A 25,229-nucleotide genomic window follows, 5' to 3' on the forward strand; every position below is an offset into this window, starting at 1 on the left:
TTCAAAGATGGAGAAGGTTATGTATTGTATCTATGAAAGTGATGATTTCTTTAAATATTGCTATAAATCTCAGACGATTTCTGCCTTTTTCCTAAATCATTCTCACATTTGGACTTCTTTTCATTCAAAATTTCTTCATACTATGAAGTTTCCCATTACTAATATTTATCTAGAGTTTTAAAATATAAATATTTCCAGCTTCTAAAATCACTTCAGTATTTGAAGATTTAAATGGAAAATCATTTTGAATCAAGTGAAAGGCACTGTATGTTGAAAAGTAACATTTTAGCTAGGAACACAATATTCTTATGTGATCCAAGCTGAATGATATCTGTATTCTCAAAGTAGTGCTAAACTAAATTTTAAAGGCAACTAAAGTTGTTAGCTTTCACTCTCTGCTTAGCAGGGAATGGGTTGGGAAAACCAAACTATTTTTTCAATTTAAAAAAATATATCAGATGTTGTAATTACAAATTTTCCCATTAATTTTAAACTAAACTTGTTTACATCCAGTTTAAATACTAATACACCTATCCCTAGCAGCTCTTTAAAAGTAAGAAAACTGCTATCAATAAAAAGAAACAAAAAACCTACACAAGTCAGTCATCTAATAAACTAGAAGAACCTCAAAACAGATATCCAGTTCCTTCTCAAGTGCACAGGTTTCTATCTCAGTAGGAGGCACTGTTAGTGGAAGACCTTAAAACAAAACAATACAGTCCTCCAGGCAAAGCTTTTTACCAAATGTAATGTTTTTTTTTAGAGCCAGTAAAAAACACCTCAGATCACATAAAACAGGATCTTATGCTTTAGGCTAACAAGCTTTTCATTGAGCAACAGTATATGATATTTGTTGATTTTGTACCATAACGTTCTGAAGGCATCATCATTACTTACAGTTTTTGTAAGTAAACATAATTTTCAATAGCAAAAAACTAGTAATAAAGATTCTTCAATGCCAAAAGTACTAGCAAAAACAAAAAAAAAAGTGCACTTCTGGCTGTTACAGGTATTAGACAAATTCATTATAACAAGTATTTTAACATTAAAACTTGATATAGATATATTTGCCATTTCAATTTAAAGAACAGGACCCACTGCAATGAGCCCACACAGGTCAGCCAGATTTCCTAAAGTGACATTCTGCAATTTTTTTGAAATCACAGCTGGTCCTAACAGTGAACAAATTTAATGTCACAACTTAGATCTGATTCTGACACAGTATCACACTGACTAATTTTAATCAAGGTTAATATCAAATCACACAATAAAAAAAATTAAGTGCTATAAAGATTTCAGTATCCTTTCCCATGAGCACTTCAATCTCATAGTAAGTCAAAGTTTAACAAAGTGTGCTAATAGCTTGATAATGCTTTGACTAACTCTGCACTTCACAAGTTAAGGAGAGAGTACCTAAGTTGTTGTGGGGGTACTTTTTTTTTTAGAGGAGGAAAGGTGATCTTGAAGGACAGCATTTCTGTAAGACAACTTTGTCCCATTTCAGCCTCACACATTCACAGCTCTTGGTTCACTAGGCTTTAGTTTCCTTTAAAATCTTTTACTTTAGTCTCATCAATAATAATAGGTAGACTAGCCACCTCATTTTAACTTCCATGCTGTTCAAGATTGCTCAGGGAAGGTGAAAGTGAGGCACCTAGCTGCTACTGCGCAATGCATGACCAGCCTCACTGCTACCGATAAAGCTGTGCTCAGAGCAAAGTGCTAAACTAGGGAGAAAGGTTGTTTGCAGGCAAGACTTAAGCATAATTACAATAAACCTAGCTTCAAAAAACTGCACAAAAAATTGCGCTCCAGTGTGCACACCACGGTCCTGGTGGCCTGATTATCTATCCCAGGAGACCAATGGAGTACATTGCTCCCTCTTTCTTCCATACGGCCAGGATCCACTGGCTTTATTATTCAAGAGAAGCCAGACATGCCTTGGCATACAGAGAGAACATAAATAGGGTGCATATCTACACCCATGAACTGGGGAAAGATTCCCTGATCCCACAGCTTAGATGTAGCTACTAAACTTTTGACTTCTGAACACGTATTTAAAATAAATTATTTAACTTTTCCAAAGAAAAAAAATCCCAGTAACTAACCCTAAATTAATCTTACAAAATAGACTTAACCATGTAAACATCAAATATTTTTTTTAAAAGACTAAACATCCTGATCCCACAATACTGGAGTACCATATAGTAGATTTTAGTCAATAACTTTAAAGCCCAGATTAATTTGTTTTATTCTTATCTTCAAGAACAGCAACAGCAGGTCAAGTGTTACACAGACATTCCCTACCCCCCTTTACATATACCTCAAAGACTACCAAGTCTTTTTTCTCATAACCTCCTACAATCCTTCATCTATCCCACTCTTCAGGATCTAGATCTTGCAGAGAAATATGCATGACTAACTTCTAGCAGATAGTTTATCAGCCATAACACAATACAAGGTTAAAACATGAAAACATTTGCACTTGTGCAAATGGCCATCTGAAAACTCAAAAAAAGAGGAGGCAGTATTTAAATATTTAATGTTCCTGCAAAACTGGACAAATAGATTTTTTTTTTTCCACTAAGAGCAAGACAAAAGTGGCAGCCTTAATCTGAAGCTAAGAAGTTTCAGGTAAGTTATTAGGAAAAAGTCAAGCACTGAAATCAGCCATTTAGGGAAGTTGTGAAACCTTCCTTTCCAGCAAGCTTTTAAGACTTTAAGATAACTCTGAAATAGTTCAGGCCTGACTAGTCCTGCTTTTCAGCTAGAGAAACAGAAATTATGACTTCAAGACACATCTAACCCCAGGTTTTAAGAGTTTTAAAGTATTCTTGAAGTGCTACTCAAAACATCAATCTGCATCAAGTTCTCCAGATCTTCAAGTGAGTTGCATGGTGGATAACAGCATTCCAACCCAATAAGTAGTAGACCAATTGTCTACATTTGTTGGCATGCTTGCCAACTTCTGTTGGCAAGTTAATGGCTTTGTTCTCTATGCCTCACTCTTGTAGTTGGTGTATTTTTGGCTTTGGAAATACTCTGCCAAAATAATCAACCAAAATCCTTACCCCCAAAACCAACCCACGCACACTCCCACTTGCTCCTTTCACTATGAAATACCTCAAGGTACAAAGTCACCTTACCTCAGGTGTATTGGTACAGGCAAATTCTGCCTTTCCCTCCCCTCCGTCCCTCTTCACTCCTACTTTTAAGAGGATATTCATGAAGTCATGCCATAAGTGGCATCAACTTAAGTTCTCTTGAATCTGGACTAATAAAGAGGAAATTCAAAACACTCACCCCAATTCATGAAAATTGCATGTATAACTTTAAATGTGATGTTCTAAATATAAGACTTTCATATACAAATAATCCTGTAATGACCATGGAGAGTATTTAACAAAACAAACATAAGGAAATGGATGAAGGGAGAGGGAACTACTTGGGCAACATTAAGCTGCACAAGCCACGCTTCTATCTGCATTAAAAACCCTGATGTGTGACGTTACGTTATCTCATGTTTTCTGTTAAAAAGTCAGACTCTTGCAGATGTCACTTCTACAAAATTTTCATAGATTAACATAGCAACAGGAAGACTGTGATCTATGATGGAAATCTAGAAAACATTTCATAAAGACTTCTTTTTTTCTGTATTATTAAAAATATTTTGGCATATTTGTTTTTTAAACCCATCTCCTTGCTGTTTAGAAGGACCAGGGCAGGAAGCACATTATAATTTTCCTTTTATGGAGAAGGCAAGGACACCCTAGTAATTTGTCAAACTTAGGGTGGTTGCTGCATGGTCTTTAAAACCGTTCAAAATATGACTGCTACTCTAACACAAGAGATGGAAAATGTGCTAATATGACTTCCAGTACACCTATGATAAAAAACATTTTAGAAAATGGATGGTAGAATGAAGTTACCTATGATTTTCATAGTTTCGTGAATATCCATGTTCAAGTAAAATTAAATGGATTTTATCTTATTTCTGTTAAATGAGTAACTACCAGTTCAACTCTCTACATTCAGGAATCCTCTCTGAAAAGTGTTGGTTAGCATAACAGTGTCAACTAAGGTGCCTCAAGTTATCTCCTTTGCCATACATATCCACTCTGCATTAGCAGTGGGTCATGTGTTTCCTCTGTTTTGGTCTTCCTCTTACACACATGTACAAACAGAACCACTGATCCACTCTGCTTTCTCTAGTATTTATTTGTAACAGCAGAACAGCCAGCAAAAACTGCTCCAACATCACCCTGACAAAGGAGTTAGCTATAGAACAGTAAGTCAGGCATCTGTCTTCCTACTCTAGAGATGTTTGCTCCACTATCCTTCCTGCTCTACAGCATTTTTCATTTTACAGTTCCAAAGTGCTATATAAAAAAATGCATTATTAATTTTACATAAGAAAAAGGTAATATGCATTTAGATATTCTCTCCTCACCATTTTGTAATAATTTACTATAACCATACAATTCTGGAAAGAGGCTATAGTATGAATATTCAGAGATGTTACTGAAGAGTGGAGACTCACATTCCAAGGGGTAAGTTAGAACAATACAGTAAATATCACTAATACAAGTAAATTCACAAGATTAAGTATCTGCTGTATAATTATTGCTAAGTCTACCCTGCATTTTTCTATTGGCTATGTTTCAGTAACTTTGATCATCACAACGTTTAGATTTTTAGTCTAACACAAAGGAAGACTTCATAGAAAATTTTACACAAATTTACTACTGTTGCAACACTAATAATCTATAACTTGAATGCACTCAGACCTGTAGCAGGCTGTTGCTGCTGAGTAAGTGTTGCAGCCATCGCAACGGCTGCTGCATTTGGTATGTTGCTGAAAGGGGTCGGTCCAGTGGTAACACGTGGCGCGCTCTGCCACTTCTTAGCTTCTGTTCGTCTTGCCTCAAACACATCCATGGCATCTCCCAGAAAGGTTTTCCTGTAGCCAAGGTATTGGTCTTTGAGCATCTGAAGGGGGTGGGGGAAGCCATTTTAGTTCAGTATATTTGACATGAAACCTTAACTTAATAGGGAAAGAGATGTTAAGTTAGTAATAACATTTCCTTAAAAAGAAAAAACAAAACAACCCCCAAAAGATAAAAACAAAAGCCCCCCACATCCTAAAAGGACCTAGTCAGGCTATGAGCTGGAGAGAGCTTCAGCCAGAACAGTTCCTTACTTAAATCCTGCAGAGCAGTCAAGCATAATAGAGTAATATACTGAACGATACCAAAGTCCAGTATCTTAAAGAGTTGATACAAATCAGCACAATTCAATTTGTATTGCTGTACTAGCTGATAAAAGAGGCAAAATACAGCCACATTACTAGCTTATAATATAAAATAAAAATACATTCTTCAGCACTATCCTTTCTGCATGTAGTCTGCTTTTGCTCTTTTCACCTTCACCTGTATCTCTTTTTTAATGCAAATTTGAAGAAACTACTAGAATTTTAGAATTCATTCATTTCTGATGCATTTCATCAATGATGTAATGCAGTGGAAATACAACAGGTCATTCTGCTTTCGACTAACAAGTAGCCCAAAGCTGTTGTGTTGTGTTCCCTCTCCCCTTGCCTACACGCCCCTTCCCCCATCTAAATCCACTTCATGTGGAAACACCTAGCCTGGCCTGCTCATCATGAGCTATTCCTGTCTGTTCCAGATGAGGGAACTAATACCTCAGATAACATAAGAATAAATGGCTTCAATTAAAGAATTCTTTCCATCTTCTAACAGAGAATCCCTAAATGTAATTTATTAAAGCCAAGGTAGGTTCAATTGAATTTTACAGAGGGCACAGGAAGTCCTGTGTTCCTAGCTAAGGATATGTTTGGTTCTGAGAAGAGAAGCTTACAGTCCAAAAACTGACTCAGGATTCAAATACCTGTAATCCTAAATCTATCAGCAACAGTAGGAAATACAGGGAGAGAAAGAATGACTCAGTAACACATCAGGAGTGCTGCCTTTGGCAAAAAAAAAAAAGACATCTGCAGAGCTCTTATGAGATGCAATACAATGCCATACTGACTGACAAATGCCATTAGACATTGTAGAGCAGTTCTTAAGGCTAATCTATGCAGAATAATTTAATGACATTCTCTACCTGAACTGTACCCAAGCACATTCTATTCTTCACTATCCTTGGATACAGAATGTATCTATATGTTCATATATTATATGAATATTTTTAACAATCAGCCCTGTGCAAAGATGTTTCAGGCTATATTTTTCTATAACTTCAGACCTTTGAATCAAAGCATATGTGCAAACCAGAAAGCCTACTTCAGACAAAAGAATGGATTGTGGTCACAGGTCTGCTTTCACAAACCATATCACAAACATCAAATAAGGCAGACAGCAGTTTCAAAGCTGCTCTCCTCTATGATAAACTAAAATAAAACAGTCAGAATGACAGATCCACTTAAGCAATACACCGATTTCCTGATTTTTGAAGCTTTAGTTATAATTGTGTCTCTCACGATATCAGCTTTCATGTCCAGATTAAATCTCAGAATTCCTCCAAAGAAAGAAACACCCTCAAACCAACCCCTTAATTTCGGGTAATAGGATACTTCTCAAACTGAAGTAGTCTTTCCTATTCAATCATGTTGCCAAGGAAGATACTATTTCTTCTACTTGCATACTAATCCAGCTCTTCTTACTGAATGGCAGCAACAACAAACAAAAAAAAGACCGTGTCATCGCACAGTCCACTGTATGAGTTTTAGCCTACACTTGGATCTCAGAAGTGAAAAGCCCAGAACACATCTGGGACCCTCTTTTGTGTAATTCTGCTGATATGATGGAGGAGCTGACACACTCTGCATCTGGTACCACAACTGAGTTAACTCAGCACAAACACCTGATGGCCGGTAGCTGTCAACCAGCAACTATCCACACTGACAGAAGCAACATGATGCAGTGCAAGCAATTAAATTAATTCCCAATCAGTTCCCATTAAGGAAGCCACTTAGCAGAAACAATCCTAAACACTTGTACTTTTCTCCAAGGGGTTCTGAAGATTAGTAAAAATTATTGATTGCAAGACACTGAAATTTTCTCAGTCCAGAACTGTAAATGGGAAATTCAAGCTGGAGCCCATGACAGTAAAACCAAGCCTAACCAGGACTTCTGATACATTAGCATTTTTTCCACAGTCCTCTTTATCCATACATATGACTTTCCACAAAAAACAGGTTGAAAAGGCCAGAACACAACTCGCACCAAAATTCTTTGGTATGTCAAGAAACCTTACATACGAATGCCTACTTTCTATTACCTATTTGTGTAAGAGCAGATTTAGATCACTTTTGCTTGAGATCAAAAGGCCACTGGGCAAAAAGCAAAACATGTAAGCATGAACTCAAAGACAGACATTTAAAAAACTGATCAGCAATCGGAAAGGAAAAGCAGTCAAATGAAAAACATTTTGTAACCTAAATTATTACGGTCAGTTGTTATCCTCCCTGTAAATAAATAATTTAAATTAGACTTCAGAGGAACAGAAGTTACTTTTTCAATCAAAGCACTTCTCCAGGATAGTATGAACATTTATAAAGCAGTTAATTTAACAGAAGAGAAGGGAAAAAAAAAGAATACCTGAATATATATTCTATCTTCAAAAAGTGACTCTTCGTAGTTCTTTCACTAAATACACAGGAATACATGAAAACAACATACCTTTACATTTTCATGTATTGATTGAAGTTGTGCAGCTAAAGCTACAAACGTCTGATAGATTTTCTGCATTGCCATAGACAAATCTGCAAGAGGCATATAAAATACTGGTAAGCGACAATCATACTACAAGTAGGCCACCCAAAACTCATACGGCACAAAGCACAAAAACAATTCCATGAGAACAAGTTCACGTCTATAAAAAAAAAGAAAAAAAAGGTTATGAGCAATTGGGTGGCACAAGTCACCCAAGGTCTGCTTTTTGAAAGGGCTTCAAGCTTGCTTTTGAGAAGTACCTTTTTCTCAGACTTATTTTTATACACATGCTAATTAGTTTCCTATGATTTTATCATTCAGCAAGCCTGAAAAAAAATATCATTTAACCTAACTTTGCCTAATTACACAGGAACATTTTACTTCCCTGGTTTTTACATAAATATAGTTGACTAAGATTTTCTTATGTTTGTGTGCATTTTCCACTCTGACTTAAAGCACAGGTAAGCGTTCAGTTGATTTTACCTAAGAGAAAGCAGTAGAATGGAAGCTTTACTTACATTTTAAAGACATTATTAACAAGCATCACAGGAACTCTTACTCTAGCACTACCCACAAGTGCATCAGAGAAACACAATGGAGAGCTTCTTGCCTACATGAAGTCTTAATATTTAGGATTTTCTATTTCTCAAACAGATATAAAAGTGTTTTCAGTGCACTGACACAACTAATACAAACTTTGGGATTAAAGGGGAGATCTCAAACATTTTGACAAAAATTAAGAACCTGCTGATAAAAATATGCTTTTCTGAACAAAGCACTGAAACAATGTACCGAAATGGAGAACAGAAAAATGCTGAACGAGGAAAGTGCTCAAGCATTTTTCCACTCTGAAAATATCTGCTTCTGCATCTCCTCTGAAGATGCATATAACCTACTGAAATGCAAATAGTAGCTATCAAGTTCTTGAAGACGGCATAGGTCTGCTACCAATGATTCTTGAACTGAAAGGTCTGCCTCTCCATAAGGCAATTTCTCCATTATAATTTGCATTTCTTTCTGAAAAAAAAACCACCAAAGCTGTGGAATAAATCTCATGCCAACTTGCAGGTCTGTGGAGGCAGTGGTATCTAGGAAGACTGGCTGCTAGTTTCCAGAGTCTGGAGGCAATTTATTGACACTGAATACCAGACATTTAAAAATTTTCATTCTGGGTCATGGTTTCCCACATGGTAAAGCCTATATATGCAACAGTGTTGACTAGATCACTAGATTATCTGCAGGCAGACCGAGTGTGTTGGCACAACAGACTGAGCCTTGTGCACACAAGGAACCTTTGGATTATAGCAGAAACTGCTGAAAAACATGATGAAAAATCTGTTAAGGCATTCCTCTCATAATCCAAACAGACAAGAAGATCACATCAGAAGATACAGGACCTCATGATTCAAAAGATCTTCCATTCTGGAAGCTAGGTCTGGACAGTTCTCTGAATTTTGGCATAAAAGGTTCAGAGTCTATGGAACATCCTGATATTCACAGGATGGTAAAGTATTATTTGGCACAAAAAGACATGCACTTGAAATCATTGCTTACTGCAGGAGATATACCTAGAATGGCCTAAAAAAATAAAGATGTCTATGATCACAGAAATGATAACCAACCAGAAGCCTACTGTCCAGGGGTCAGTATTGTCTGACCAGATAGATTCTCCCAAGACTGGACAATGTGGCATCAAACAAGACTAGATTTTCTCAGTCAGATCTGAAGGCAGTACCAAAAGGCTCCAAACTGAGGAAAAGTCCCCATTTTGATCTGGACCTGGCAGAGCAGTCACACCTGTCTGGTCAAGACAACCCAGTGCAAGATAAGAGGTGCCAGATATCAGCCTTATAACAGCTAGATGCTGAAAGGAGGGAGATGGATATAGTGAATGTCAAAACAAATTAGGCTTACAAATTACACCTCAGAAACTGGATCCATCTTAAAAAGCTCAATAACCTTTATGAATTTAGTCTTTACATTGAGCAACTGAAGAATCTATCTGAAAACTTATTTCTGTACATTAAATAAGAAAAGCCAATAATAACGAAAGAAGATTTAAGTTTTTTATAGGTACAAGATTTCTTAATGTTTAAGGATGAAACATTTAAATTTAAACATTTACCTTGTGGAGTTATGTGTGAATTATTTGCTTGAGTAGCAAGATGATTTTCCAGTTCTTCTATTTGTTGCCTGTACTGTTGCAGCTGTACCTCAAACTGTTCAACCAAGATTCTGAAGTAGCTAGATGAGTAAAAACAATAAAATCATATGATTAAGCCTCATAGTTTGCCACTTTTAAAATCCAATCTATATCAGCTGCCAATTTTCATTTGAATAATTGCGACAGTTCTGTTCTGACATTCTTAAGTCCCTCTACTAGTGGAAAGAGTAAAGACTGTATTTTTCATGTCAATGAGATAAAGACAAATTAAACGTAAAAATAAAACACTGATTCTATGAATCATTCAGTACAAATGTTACAAGAAGCAGAAAAAAATCCTCATATTATGAAGTTCATAGAATCATAAAATGGTTTGGGTTGGAAGGACTTTTAAAGGTCATATAGTTCACCTCCCCGTAACGACCAGGGACATCTTCAACTACATCAGGCTACTCAGAGCCCCATCCAACCTGATTTTTAATGTTTCCAGGGATGGGGGATCTACCTCTCCAAACAGCCTGTTCCAGTGTTTCACCATCCCCATCATAAAAAATTTCTTCCTCCTATCTAGTCTGAATCCACCCTCTTTCACTTTAAAACCATTAACCCTTGTCTTGTTGCTACAGGCCCCACTAGAAAGTCTATCTTGTAAGCCCTTTCTTAAGTACTGAAAGGCTGCTGTAAGGTCTCCCCAGAGTCTTCGCCTCTCAAAGTTACACTAGTGACTATTTGTTATGAATAACAGTAACTCACTCTGCTGGGGCTGTATTTTCATGCTGGAGACCAGGAGGAGTTTTCTGTGTTCGTAAAGCTATTTCTGCATTCTTTAGCTCCTAAGTAAATAGGGAAAAATTAATAAAAGATAAGGTTCTGCATGAAGTGTTCAAAAAAGGAGAGCTACAACTCTGTTCATTCACATGAAATATTTTCTTCACATATTTAAGTTAACATTGCAACAGAATCTCAGCAGAAATTCTTCAAAGACTAGACTGCCAGCAAGCTGGAGAACTGCAAATAGCAACAGAAATTTGTGGACGGAACAAACAACAAGAGATAATGACATCGAGGAAATAGCGCACTAAATTGTCAAATAAGATGTAACTTTTGTTGTATTTCAGAAATTCTGCTACAATTATGGATGGAGAGCTAGGAGTTAAAAAGCAATAATTAAGTGCAAGGAAGCAACACGCCTAAAAGAAGAAATACAACAAACCCCATTATTTAGCCTTAACAACAACAAAAAGTGATTAAATAGTTCAGAAAATGCCTTAGAAATGATCTTTTTATTGATGAACATTACAGCATTCCCTTCTGTTTAATACTAATAACTCTACCATTATGAATTTCTCAATGACTAGTTCTGAGATTACTCTGAGCCACTTCATACATATATGAGAATACTGGTAACAAGTTTTTGTTTCCACAGAAAACTGTTGGCAAGACACAAGTATAGAGTACTTCCTTTTGGCATTGCAAGACACAGAAAAATCAAACATTTTACTTTAGAATAAAATATCTAACTGACAAAATAAAAAGTGGTACAGAACTTAACCTGAAAAGCACTTGCATCAAAACTTGAGCTCAAACTGGTTGCACAGTTAAGATGCAGACTGGTGGACAGAGGTGTGACTCAAGCTCACTACATGAAGACTAGCACTAGTTATTTCATTGCTGTTGCACTTATCTGAAAATACTGACATCACAGATTTAGGCCTCTCTCAGTAACTTCAAATGGATCAGAAGAGATTCCATTTTTCATTTTGTTTACAACTCTTTTATTTTGGACATGTGTTAACTTGACTAACAAAGAAGTCTAGTTATCCTAATGAAATAATCAACATACAAACTCTACAAAAAAACTTAAATTCAATTATACCTGTGCAGTTTCCACTTTCAGCTTGTCAATATTAAGAGTGTTTCTCTGTAACCCACTGGCAACTACAGACAGAAGTTGTTTCAAAGCTTTAATGTCTTCTTGTACTTTAAGCATTGCTTTAGAGGACATTCTACTAATTTCTTCCTGAACTTGTTTTTGTTCTTTCACAAATTTCCTGGGGAAGGAAAAAGAAAGAGGTGGGGAAAAGAGAAACATAATACATTGAACCTGAAGTACCTAAGTGTTTACCTCTCGGACACATTTAAATTGCCACTATTTTTTCCAAAATCAAGTACTAAACAGTAAAACTACCGTATAGCGTATACAGTATTATCTGAACTTCTAGCATGCCAATACTGTAAAAAACAAAAAAAACCCTAACAAAACCAAAAAAATCCCCTAAACATCAATAGCAAGTGTTTAACATGTTATGCTGAACCCTGACAAAGATTCATCTATTATTTTCTATATATAAAATAATATACAGCACCTATGTAAAAGCAATTACTGCTTTCAGCTCACAAATACAGTGATATACAGCCTCTTCGACTAGTCTACAACCTGCCTCCTTCCTGCCTGAAGGAAGGCTCTTTTGCAGTTCTCTCTATTCCATATGAGATCCACAATGCACATGCAATATGGACATAAGGTTCAATACCTACTATGAACATGCAGCAGGCTTAATACTCCCAGGGAGAGATGGATCAGAGCCTAAGAGCATATTTGTTGGGCATGTCCGTTTGCATAAATGTATGGAAAAGCAAGACTGAAAAAACACCCAGCATAAGATTTCAGCTACTGTACAGTGTGTTCCCAAGGTTAATATGCCAAAAGACCTTGGGCTAGTGAGTTATCCTATGTGCAGTCTGTAGCACGGTGTTTTTGTCACAGAGCATTGACAGCACACAATACTTCAGCCAAGCAACTATTGGAAATAAAGAAAAAACACACTACTTACTGTAGATTTTCCACATCCTGACAGATTACTGGAGGTAGATTTTCATCTTTTAGTGCTTTGCTATCTCTACAAGAGACAATACATGTTTAGATGGTGCTTATACTGCCAAATATTTTTGTGTGACTACTGAATATGAAAAAGTTCAAGTGACTGATTACATTGCATGTATGCCACAACTAGAAGTGATTTGTATACTATGCCAGGGTCCAAGCCTGTGGTGTAATCATTGTACACATCTGCAGAAACCATTTTTCAAACCATATGATCAGTCTATAGCAGACACCAGATAAGATATAGGTATTGCATTTGATGGGAAAAGACAGCGAATGACCATTACTAAGTTGTCCATATTGCAAAAGTTGGTTTACATTTATGCCCTTTTCAAGATCTAAGTAGTATAAAAGCCAACATACCTAGTAGCTGGTTTTTAATAAGATATAGAATGCAAAGAAAATCTGACACTTACTCTGGTCTTGTTCCTGTTTTGTCACCTAGAAAATAAAAACTGTAGGTCAGAAACAAAGTTTGAAAAACAAACAAAACAACCTTAATGAGATTTTAGGGAAGAACTCATCTGCTTGATTTCCCTTGATAACAGGAACAGACTAAGCTAGCCACAAAAGAAAGGCAGTTTTAATTCACTCCCCCTTCACAGATAAGCATCTTTGCAAGAACAATGGTTCAACAGAGGTGCCAATTCCTTGCAATTGCAGAGTAATGCAAAACATCTTGTGTCACTATGCAAGTCCCTACAAATGCATAAACTCCAGCTGAATAAGGAATCTGTTCCTCCCTATGCAACCACAACTCACTTAGACCTGCACCCACAAAATACTGAAGTGTTTAAATTCAGCAATCTGAATCTTCTCTCAAATATAAATCTAATGAACATTTGCCCACTGGACTTCCCTGATGTTGCATTAAGCCCAGTAATGAAGGAGGTTTTACAGAACTGAAGATATTACTGCTTACCTACAACCTACACACCACAAACTATGCATCCGCAGATCAAGATGACAACTGCCTCTGAACAGAGCTGACAACAACACTGTGTGTAACACAGGCCATGACTAGAAACACAGTCATGTAATAGTCATTACATGAGGATGTAATTCACATCCTCACTTCCCTCTCAGTGCCACCAAGGCAGAAAACAGCTATGCAGCCAATGCTAGTGCCACAAATATTTTAAACTGCACAAGTCCTCCTGCCAAGAGGGGCAACTACTTTTAGAAACATCTACTTAAATTGTCTGCAGACTCAATCACCTAGTACATGAGAGAGCCTGGAGTCTCACACTATTCCCCGTGCCTTCTGCTAAAGGTGGGGAAGTGGAAATCTACACAAAATTGGAGGGAGGGGAAGATAAACGCCAGAATTTAGGTCTCTCTTTCCTGCTGATAACCTAAAAATTAGGCGGAAAACTAAGTATATACTTTGCTTTCCCTCTTTCCAGCCACTATGGTTTTGGTTTGTTTTTTTGCTTGTTTGTTTTGTTTGTTTGTGTGGGTTTTTGTTTTTTTGTTGTTTGTTTTTTTCTTTTTTGCTGTACATCAGATGTGCAATCAGATTTTGCTACTTCCTGGGCAAGCACTCGGCATTTTATGTTTTTTTTTACATTCTTTTTAGTAATATGAGGAAAATATGTATAACAGCCATATTTTAAAGAAATACTACACAGTTTGTCTAGAGACTCCAGAATGAAAAGCTTTTATAACCAGTTCCAGGAGAGAACAAAGGTGCTACTCCCAGTCCATCCTGGGGCTCCTAGGGCACTTCCCTTTGGCATATCTCCTCCTTCTACTCCCTTAGCAAGGAAAAGGAATAAACTCAAAACCATAAAATCACCATCTTCAAACCTTAACACAGTTCCTCAGATAACAGCGCAAACAATTCTACTGACAGAAATGAGTAGCAGCACACAGGTAGGGATATTTGTCAGGGTTGCTTAAGCCAGCATCATCTATTATGGGTAGCACTCCTAAATATGCAACATATGGGGAATTAAGGTACTCATTCAAGTTTCCACCCTAAGAGCTGGGCAAAGCAATACTTAAGTAGATTTTGAGTCTGTTGCTCTCTGGTCCTCATTTTAAGGTACTCGTATATTATGAAAACCTTGTGATATCCTAATACAGTAATGGAAATCCTGTAAGAACCTAGGAATTGGAGCTTTTTATTATTGAAATTGGGAGTGACAAAACTCCAACACCTATCAACATCATGCAGAAAACTCTGGTTTGGACAGTAAATACATCACCTCTTCTACAAGTATGAAGAGCTATGCCTCCACAACTTAGGTTACCCTGTAAAGATGGTTGCATAGTTTCTAGATTTCCAGCTCTTGTAACTATTGGTATACCTCATTTAAAATCTGGCTTCTGAGCAAAGAGATTAATTTAACAGTATTGATCCCCGAGAGAAAATGCACATTTTAGAATCATCTTTAGCTAAGCTTACTCCGGAAGTATGAAAACAAAATAAATTAATAAGCACCTATGTCAATGCTCAATATTTCCTCAGTTAAGTTCTTTAAAGCTACCAGTTAAAACCATTTTTAACAACTGGATAGACTGTATCAAATATAACCACACACCATCAGAAATACATTTCCGAATACAGCTAAAATCAGGAGATTTCTACTGTGCAGGCAGAAACCAAGTTAAAGATCTGTTACAGTCAGAGAAAGCTGGTTTTAAACGAGTCCTTTTCAGACATGTAATGCAATACTTAAACCTAGCTCTGCTCCCCCCTCTAGTGGCTATTTGACATACAGTCGTTCAGAAATCTGCCGCGGCTTTTCAGCAAACGACCCTGAATCTTCACTTCCAAAACGCTAAAGGCTTTAGATCCTGGCTCTCAAGTATGCTATTGGTTTGTATTTATTTTACATAAATGAAGTTACATTAAGTTTTCAACCAGAATGTTTTTCTTTAAAGCACAACATCCAGGAATGAAATTAACTGAAATGCCTTCAAAGGGGCAGGGGGAAGTTTAAAGTTGTCAGTTTCAACTCCACACTCCTAAAACAATGTCTTTGGTAAAGTGCTAATTTTCTAAAAAAAAAAAAATTTTAAAACAAACTTACTCTTTTTGTCTGAAGAGCTACTAAAATCAATGCCACCAAGACCTTCATTGGCAGTAGTTGAAGGAGTCGCAGCTGTACCCAGAGTCAAACCCAAAGCATTCTGCCCAAGCCCTACATGAAACCCAAGCAAAATTTCTGTACTTAAAATGCTGATAATTAAAATATTTTAAACTAAAAGTACATATAATCTTGCCTGCAGTTTCAGTGTCCATTTACATCTGGATTAAAAACGTATGCAAAATAAACCAAGAAAACAGATTCCATGAAGTTTCATGCAACTGAACCCAAGTGTTCTATGCGATTTCTTCACATTACTAGGTAGCTAGACAGCTAACTTATTATCAGCATCTTAAACATTTTTTTGCCTCCTGCTTTATTTAGAATTTAAGAGCAGTGTTGCCAAGACTACCAAACAGCACAACAAATTTTTCAAGAGCTGGAAAAAAAAAACAACAAACCAGGAAGCCAGGAAATGACAAGACCAAGTTAAAAATTTTATTCAGATCAAAAGCCACCAAAATAAAGAGCTTTCAACTTCTCCAGTTTAAGGAAATACCTGTGTACCATTACACTCTCTCATTTATGATCAACGACAAAGATTTCCTTGTATTTTCATTTTAAAAAGTGGTAAGTACAAGTGAATTTAAGAATGAGAAAGAAGCAAATGATTTTGGATTTTATTTTCTATTGTCCATGGATAGCAACACTATTCTCAACTGTAACACTATTAAAATTTACACTTTCACAGTGTAAAGATTTTATATAATTAAATCTCACATTATAAATTTATACAATCATACATTAACATCATTGTTTTGAGACAGAAGGAAAACATTAAAATAACATTTACCTGTTGCTGCTGTACTTGTATTCTGGAAGAGTGAACCTCCTAAACCTGCTAAGGCTCCTCCTAAGGAAAGGCCTGTAGAGGCAGTTGTAGTTGGAGCAGCTGTACCACCTAAATTTAATGTAAAGCCACTAGTTCCTGCAGAGAAAGAAACACAGCTTCATGCAGACACTGCATTCAAGTACTTTCACAGACAATCTGAAATAACAAAAAGGTACGAACAGTATCTTTATCACAGCTGGATAATAACTGGTTTTATTTCCTGGAAATTTTCCAAAGAAAGCCATAGAGACTTTTGAATTACATGTTGCTTTGTCCTACATTGAAATATCAATGTTTTGTTAAGCATTACAATATTTTACATGAGACAGATGATACGAGAACATTTCCTTGATAGTCTGAACCTAAGCATAGGGAAGAACCAAGCAGAAAAAGACAATAGGCATAAAGGAACAAAGCACAGAGTGCGCAGATATCTGAGCTCAAATGCAAACTCCTACGAGTATAAAAAGTGAACCCTAGTCTTAATTTTATCATCATGCACTGTACAGTTTAGCCATTAAATATGATGGCAGGTGTGTGACAGCACAAGAACTACATGAGGAAAACACTGTTCCCACTACTAGGTAACCATTTCAGGCCATCTACACAAAAGATAGACATTTTCCAAACCTTCCAGCTGTGCAAGTAGGAAGCTTTCAAACTTCAGTAGGGTTAGCAATAACAAAAATAATGATTTTACATAACAAATCAGCTCTTGCTACACTCCTAATGACTTTGATTTATGGGCAGCATATCATGTGATACTGGCAGCATATAATCTACCGTATTAAGGTACCCAAATTTAGAACTAGTGAAGTCCAAGGAACCTTCTCATTAAAGTACCACAAAAGTAAGTAAATATTACAAAAATATAAGCATAGAACTGTTTTATAATAAAGTTTTGTTGTTAAACAATCAAAAAAGCCCCAAGCCCCTAAATATTTTCCTACCTGCAGCAGGAGTTGATGTAAGAGCAGATGATAATGACAGGCCACCCGCTGAGGTAGAAGTAATAGGTAAAGCAAATGGTGTGGCCGAACCTGCAGGTTTGTTGAAACCTAAACTAAAGCCTGTAGTAGCTGCTGATGTGGTGGCAGGTGTACCTGAAAGAAACCCAAAACCAGTATCATCCTTAGAATATTCTATTTGAGAATGAATGCTCTGTTAGTCTTTTCTTCTGAACTATTCCCATAGAACCATCACAAGCACCACAGCATGCAAGATCACTTGCATTAAGTACAATATCCCCATAGCACTTTCAGATAAATCTCAAAGGTTTATATTAATTTCACAGGCAATTTTGCTCCAGGATCCCTAGAGATCCAATAGGCTTTAATCATGGAGTGGCAATTATAAAAATCTAATGGCAATATAAAAAAAAAAAACACACCAAACCAAATATATATATATAAAGAGCTCCCATCAAGAGCATCTTCTGGATGAACTAAATATTGGCAAATGGAGCTATAAACAATACTGCCCAAAATACAGACTAAAAATTCTCAATTGGATGTGCATGTAAATGAATGCACATATTCCGTCAATTTGTAAACAAAAGTGTGAGATCTTATCCCCTCAAACTTTGCTTTTAAACATTTTTGAGGTAAAGCAGATAAAGTTTCCACTTCCTGATGCTTTCATGGTAAGAATATATTTTACATTCTAGAATCCATACTCCAAGGTAACAGGCGTGTGTGTACACATACACAAACCACAACAGTATGTGTATAAACCACACACTTACTATTCTCAGTAACTGCTATCTGTCTGTTTTGGATTACATCATTTCATTCAGCTATTGAAAAGAACTGATGTTCATCTGCATAGTACCGACTGCCACATATGATTATGCATCACACATACAGTTCTGGGTTAGCAGCTGTTCCTCCCTTCTGCCCATTTCATCTGCTTCTTTATCCAATGCTATTTTTTCCCATTTATTCGCAGCATGGCCTCCCAAGTTCTTGGACTGCAGTTTGTCCCATAATACCATCCCCACCATTTGTGATACTCAAGCTCAGTTTCTCTTCAGACCTCAGCTGCTGATGTTTAAGAAAAAGCCCAAACACCACAACTATTCACATACTCCTATATTTCTAATGACAGCTGAAGACGCATCAGAGAAACAAAAGTAAAATATTCTCAGTTTGTTCCCAGTTAAACCCTCTTTATTCTGCTAACCAGACCTGTTTGCACAAAGCTCATTAGAGCAAGAAATTCTGTATGAAGAATTGACAACTTCTCCTCTACTGAAGGATGAGAATCATGAGAGGGACATAAATACAAAGTCTAACTTTTCACTATGACCACTATCACTGTTGTACAGGAATGGAATAATCCTTTAACAAGGAACAGAACTGTAGGGTTCCACTCTGGTCTGCAACCTTAACATCTGGGCTGCAAAACAGACTGCAATTAGTAATGGGGAACAGGCTCAAATTACCACTAACTTTCTACATTACAAAAAAGATCTAGCTGATCTATTTTTTGCCTGTATAAGATTAAAATCCAAATTTGGTTCTCACCTAGTGTCAGTCCTGTAGCAATAGTTGTTGCTGTTCCTGCTTTAAGAACAATAATAAACAGAATATGAATAGTAATTGAAAAACCACAGAGTAGTTATGCTAGTAAAAAAACTACGAAACAAAACACTAAAATAATGCAACATTATGAGACAATATGTAGACCATTATACAGTCTTTTGCCATATGTTTAAAGCAAAACAATATTAACAGAGAAAACAGTATTTGTAAGAACCAGCAACAGAAATCAAAGCACAACTGACTTCAAAACCCATCACTTTTCTTTACGAGAATATGCTAATAGTGAGGCTGATGTTAACACTGCAGTACCACCAACTGTTTAAAATACCAAACACAGGTAAACAAAACCATGGAAAGTAGACATTCAATCAAGAGTTTTTCAGCATATGGCAGTATATAAGATTAGCATGTAAACCTGCAGATTTACAGTACAATGAAGAAGATTAAATTGTCCAAAGACTTCGTAAAATCCCCTGTCTTGGTTTAGGGTTTCTGCCCCACAGGTAACTTAAAGATATTATTTTCAACACAGTGCTATGCCATTTCATATAAAAAACACCCTATATGATTAGATGGTAAAAAGAATCATTGAGAGCTAAAAGAAAATTACCCCAATGGAGGCAAACACAGTAATACAAGCTTTCAGTCTACTGTTGAATTTATTTCTAGTAGATTGGTTCTTAACAACTTCCCCTGCCTACTAGGCTGGAGTGGAGACTTAAGAAAATACTAATAAATTTCTTCATGCATATGGCCAACACTGAAAACCTCAAAACACAACCCCAGAAATGTTTACTAGTGCAGGGTTATAAACATCACATTACAAACACCAACGATCTCACAATATTTTACAGTATTTTTCAGATCAAAATATACCTCAATCTTAAATATTAATTTTGAACATCCTGGATAAAGAGTTAAATTTTCTAGAAACATGAGGATTCAAATTGTGGAACAATTTACATACAGGCCCATGCATAGTTTTCTGGTAACTGCATTTGTGTTTCTGCAGCATTGGTAGCGCAGAGTTCTCAATGATTGAGCTTTTAAACTGTACAATGAAGCCTTTTTACAAAGCTACACAAGTTACATGCTGAGCTACGGAACAACTGGGTAAAAAAAAGCAAACACATTATGATGACCCAGCTTTTCTGTACGTATGATATATTTCTTCACTGTTGATTCAAACTTCTGCGGTACAGTATTTTTTTTCTACCTGTACTGGTGCCTCCTAGTGTAAAGCCAGTGGTCGATTTTGATCCAAAAAGGCTACTCCCGAAGCCCACTGAAGGAGCTGATGTAGTTGCTGTAGCAGTGGCAGAGCCCAGAGTTCCAAAATTAAGTCCTCCTGTTGAGCTATTGCAAGATAAGACTATTAGCAATTATTTTCTCAAAATAAAAATCCACACCCCACCCTCCCCTTATCTCAATTTCTTTCCCATGCCACCATTCATTTTCCCAAATCACACAAGATGCAGCTGGACAAGACAAAGTCCAAGCTCACTGCCACCAAACAGAAAGAAGGTGATCTTCTTTCCTTCTACAGCTATGTAACCCCCGCTGCTGCCCTGATGCCAACTCCAGCATTTGTTCAACTTGCTGAGCTGATGCATCTTGGTAGACCAGTGGGAAATCTGAAATTTTTTTCTATCATCTCATTAGTTTTGCCTAATTATTCTCTCTGCACTACTGAAATGGGAAAATAAGCACTAGAGGCAGCACAAAGAAAACAAACCCACACAGACATCTTTTCAAAGCAGGTTACAAGTCCAGTTAGGTACCTCTGACCAGAAACCTCAACCAATGTTACTTTTACTTCTTTCTAAAATGATAAGCGGACATACAACCATTTAGAGCAACAGTACAACTTTGCCCTATATACCACCAAATGCACGAATTCGTTTTCTAACCAAAATGCTATCCTTCTGCACAGGTGCCAACCAGGGAAGACTCATGGCTACCATGCTTTTTTCCTGACTGTATATTTGTCAGAAAGTTACAGAAATAAACTTCCAGAGCTATTTTCACACATGCAGGGGAAGAGAGACAAAGAAAAGACCAGAGATCAGTCATCACCAGGAAAATGAAGCATTTTTTATTTATTAAATAAACTACCCATTTTAGAAATTTCATGGCAAATAGAGAACAACCTTTACATTTAGCAGAGAAAGCACTAAACTACTGTACAAAACACAGGGGAATATAATAATCATGACTATTTCTAACCAATTAATTACAGGTACTAGCAGCCAGATGAGTCTATAACCTTTAAGTTTTCTTAAATAGATGAAAGATCAAGTGGATAATTTAATTGTAGTACCCTCCTGCTTCCATTTGTGAGCCTTTTTAGAAACTAGGTAAGTTCTCTCTAACTTAAATAACGTTTTCGTAAGTACAACAGCAGAACTGAAACAAAATGCAACTTAAACTTCAGGGTAACAGTTGTCAAGAATGATTTCATGGTGGTCAGTATTCTCTCACCGTTTCCTTAGCAACTCTGTGTAAGAAGGCAGCTTGTAAGCATAACAAATTAAATAAAATCATTAGAAAAAAAGGCTGCAATTAGCTTTTACCTTAAAACTTTCAAAAATATCTACAAAACTAACTGTGGCAAGTACAACAAAGGTTGGTTGCAAGTTCAAAATCCAGCTTGAAGTTATTCTTGAATAATGCAGGAAGCAGAAGGGTCATGAAGCTTAGGACACAGGCCCACTAACAGGCCAACTCCACAGGAGCCAAAGCATTTCAGCTTTCTTTATTCTCAAAATTTCAACATATCAAACTATAGCACCATGACCTGCTTGTAAACTTAGAACTTACAACATTGTGCTTCCCTCACCAGTCAAGAGTTTCTCATCTTTTTCCAGTTTAAAGATGATTCCTCTGTGAAAATCCTTGTTTCAGCATCCCAGCAAAAGAAAACTAAGGTACAAAATACGCAATTCAGCACTATAGGACAAAACCCCCCAAGACCCTTGCTAAAAATTAAGGTTTTTGGTTGGTTAGTTTTTAAGATGGAAAGAAAAATTGTAGACATAAAATAATGGCACTGGGCATTCTTACCAGCAAAGAAAGCCTGTGCCAGAGGGACTCTCTACTCCCAACAGATGGAAGGTCACTTAAGTCAGGTCTCAATTCTGATTTCAGAACTAGAACAAAGCATTCTAGTACCTGGCTAGAGCACACTATAGAGAACACTGATTAACAAAAGAAAGAGCTTAAGTACCTGAACTACTGGTGCAATGCAGGACTTGGGCAGGCTGGCATATCACTTGGGCCACAAGAATACAATCTTAACTGGTCACACTAATGACTAATACTTATGTTTAGACTACACAATGAAGCCTGTTTTCTCCCAACACATGGCAATACTGTCTAGACCCAACTCAGAAGAACAGCTTCTTCCTCGTCTCAAATATATTCTCAAGCAAATCATCCCATAGGGATAGCTCAAGATTCTTTCCAATCAGCAACAAAAGGCCTCTTCCTCTGTGACACACCTTGACCAACAGCCATAACAACTCGTCCTGCTTTTAAGAATAAATATATGAATACGCAAAGTACCATATTGCTATCAACTGGCATCTGTTAAACTTTGCTTATTGTTTATTAAGACATTAAAAAGCCAGCTAGAACAGAAAAAAATGCAAAACAAAAAAAAACAAACCAAACCCCAAAACGTATTTAAGTTCAATAGGCAGTTTTTAACAAGCGCTGACCAACAAGAGTTTCCTTTGTTTCAAGCATTACATTTAAAATGTTTCTGAACAAACAAGCATTATTTTAATTCACTCATTTTAATCACAGGAAACCTGCATTAAACAGGCATGACACAGAAAACCCAGAAGTTCTTTATTAACTCCAAATAAGCTTTACTGGTGGAGTGTGTGGGAACAAAAAAAAAAAACCAAAACCAAAAAAAAACAAACCGAGAGCTCAGGTAACAAGAACGTCATCAGTCGGTCATGATGAAAAGAGTACTAGAAGAGAATCAAGACTTATTCCCACTCATACGGGCTGCCAAAAACCAACACTGACATTTAATCCAGAGATATTCTCTCAGATCAAGATGCTCTGTTCCCTTCCATTGCTAGCTCCTGAAAACTGAGACAGAGAAATATTTTCAAAAATACCTGAAGCTCACCTGAGTAGCTCACCCTACACATTTAGATTACATTACAGTGATTGATTTTGCCTGATCAGATTTGGGAAAAACTCCAATACAAAGCTCACTGCAACAGCCCTAATCTTCAACAGAGGCACAATAGGGAGCTGGTCAGAAAAAAAAATAAAAAGTCTTTGCTGGGACAGTTGCGCTCCAGCGAAGTAAGCAGAAAAGGAGAAAAACAACCAAATCAAAGACTTACATATTACTCTGAGAAATCTAGATACCAATAATACCTTTAGTACAGAGCCTGTCATATGTCACATGCATATCAAAGCACAGCGAAGTTCTTTTACTCCAACACACTCTACACCAAATGTAAGGTTATCTATGTCATAAAGCATAAGGCTGCACCCAACTTCGAGGAAAAGGTATGGAACGTCAGATTTGAACATTAAGCATTTGGGCTTTGACATCAACAAGCTCCACGTTGTGCACACAAGATCAGACCGGCTGCTGACACCTAGGTAAGCACAGATCCACATTCTGCGTTCAGAACCTTACGGATAACCGTGGAGACACACTGCTCCGACACAAAGGCACAATAAAGTAAAACTTTAAGAGCACCCCTTTGTTATTAGGTACTGAACAGATCGATCCCCACGTGACGAACCCGCCGACTCAGGCTGGGCTCCCCCGCCCCTGCGAGCTGGTAGGGGAATAGTGAAGCCAGATCATACGAGCACCAGAGGCCTTCTAGGCCAGGAGTGCCGGACCTCCAGGACCCTCCGGCAGCAGCAGAAGCACCGAGACACAGAGCTCAGTGTCTGCGCCTCCGTACCGCCTCCCAGCACTCACACGCACAAACACGCGTACCACCCTGGCTCAGGCTAGGCCCGCGGAGCACCGGCAGCCTAAGTAACGGGCCAGGCGGGAGGGTGCCCCATTACCTCGGCGTGGCTGCTCCGAAGGAAAAGCCCCCGCCCCCTCCTCCTGTCCCGGCGGCGGCGGCCGCCGCGGAGCCCAGGGTCCCCGCGCCGAAGGAGAAGCCCGCAGACATGGCGGCAGATGCGGGAACGGCCGTATAGCGGAGCCGGGAGGCTGCAGCGGGGCCGGTCGGCGGGGGCCCGGGAGGGGCAGTGGTGGCGGCGGCCTGCTCCGGCGCGGCGGTGGCTGCTCAGGGCCTCATCGCGCCAGGCGACCGCTTCGAACCGAACGGCGGCAGAAACCGCGCGCACGCAAGCCACGCGCTGTACGGGCGCCCGCCGCAATGCACCACGGGACAGCCGCACCGCCCGCCCACCCGCCCGCCCTTAAAGCGACAGTAACGTGTGGGACGGCACTGCCGCTCCGCCCGTAACAGCCCTTTGGGCCGGTGCAGCCTCCTTGGGACGTTGCTGGTGGTGCGGGCGGCCAGGGGTGTGACTCTCGGGAGGGTCCCACCCTGGTAGGCGGAAGCACGCGAGGGTGAAGCCCTGAGTAAATGTATTTCTCAGGTACATTTAAATTGCCCGTGGGTCTGCGGGCACTTTAAATGTACCTGAGTGCCTGGATGAACCGTGACGCTGTGAGAAGCTCACATGGTTTCCTCCAGAGTCCCTCACAGCATGCAGAGCAACGCACACCCAGCTCTGTTGTGCTGCTCCACGCTGTGGCTGCTGAAGGCTCTGGGTGGCCACAGATAGTGTTTACTGAAATGATGTTCGAGATCATTTCTGGGTGATTTGATTGCTGTCCGTTATAGGAGGCAGAGCTTCAGGTGTAGTTAAATGTAATTTGTGGTTTAGTCGATGTTTACTCATGCCTAGCTTTGAACGTGCTAAAGAAATTAAAGCCCCCAAACTGTTGGCTGTTAAATGGCACTTATAGA

General features: G+C 38.0%; 1 protein-coding gene across 8 annotated transcripts in view; it reads right to left on the reverse strand.

Annotated features, from left to right (window-relative positions):
• The window catches only part of NUP58 (nucleoporin 58), a 37,873-nt gene extending 12,779 nt beyond the window's left edge, over positions 1-25,094 (reverse strand). The window contains exons 1-13 of one of the 8 annotated variants that reach the window (XM_061457630.1): positions 24,900-25,094; positions 20,471-20,610; positions 19,237-19,275; positions 17,662-17,814; positions 16,673-16,807; positions 15,823-15,933; positions 13,201-13,225; positions 12,735-12,800; positions 11,777-11,951; positions 10,654-10,733; positions 9,862-9,980; positions 7,704-7,786; positions 4,788-4,989 (exon numbers count right to left, since the gene is read on the reverse strand). In XM_061457630.1, the coding sequence (XP_061313614.1) occupies positions 4,788-4,989; positions 7,704-7,786; positions 9,862-9,980; positions 10,654-10,733; positions 11,777-11,951; positions 12,735-12,800; positions 13,201-13,225; positions 15,823-15,933; positions 16,673-16,807; positions 17,662-17,814; positions 19,237-19,275; positions 20,471-20,610; positions 24,900-25,072 (1,501 nt within the window). In that variant the 5' untranslated portion in view covers positions 25,073-25,094. Of the gene's footprint in view, positions 1-2,582; positions 4,990-7,703; positions 7,787-9,861; positions 9,981-10,653; positions 10,734-11,776; positions 11,952-12,734; positions 12,801-13,200; positions 13,226-15,822; positions 15,934-16,672; positions 16,808-17,661; positions 17,815-19,236; positions 19,276-20,470; positions 20,611-24,309; positions 24,612-24,899 lie in introns of those variants that run through there. The other 7 variants (XM_061457626.1, XM_061457624.1, XM_061457629.1 and 4 more) reach the window with 7 other exon arrangements.
• Between the last annotated feature and the right edge of the window lie 135 nt (positions 25,095-25,229).

Source organism: Pezoporus flaviventris, unplaced genomic scaffold (genome assembly GCF_033815535.1).
Source record: "Pezoporus flaviventris isolate CSIRO_AGI_PZ_B2104156 unplaced genomic scaffold, CSIRO_AGI_Pfla_v1 ptg000025l, whole genome shotgun sequence".
Lineage (NCBI taxonomy): Eukaryota > Metazoa > Chordata > Aves > Psittaciformes > Psittacidae > Pezoporus > Pezoporus flaviventris.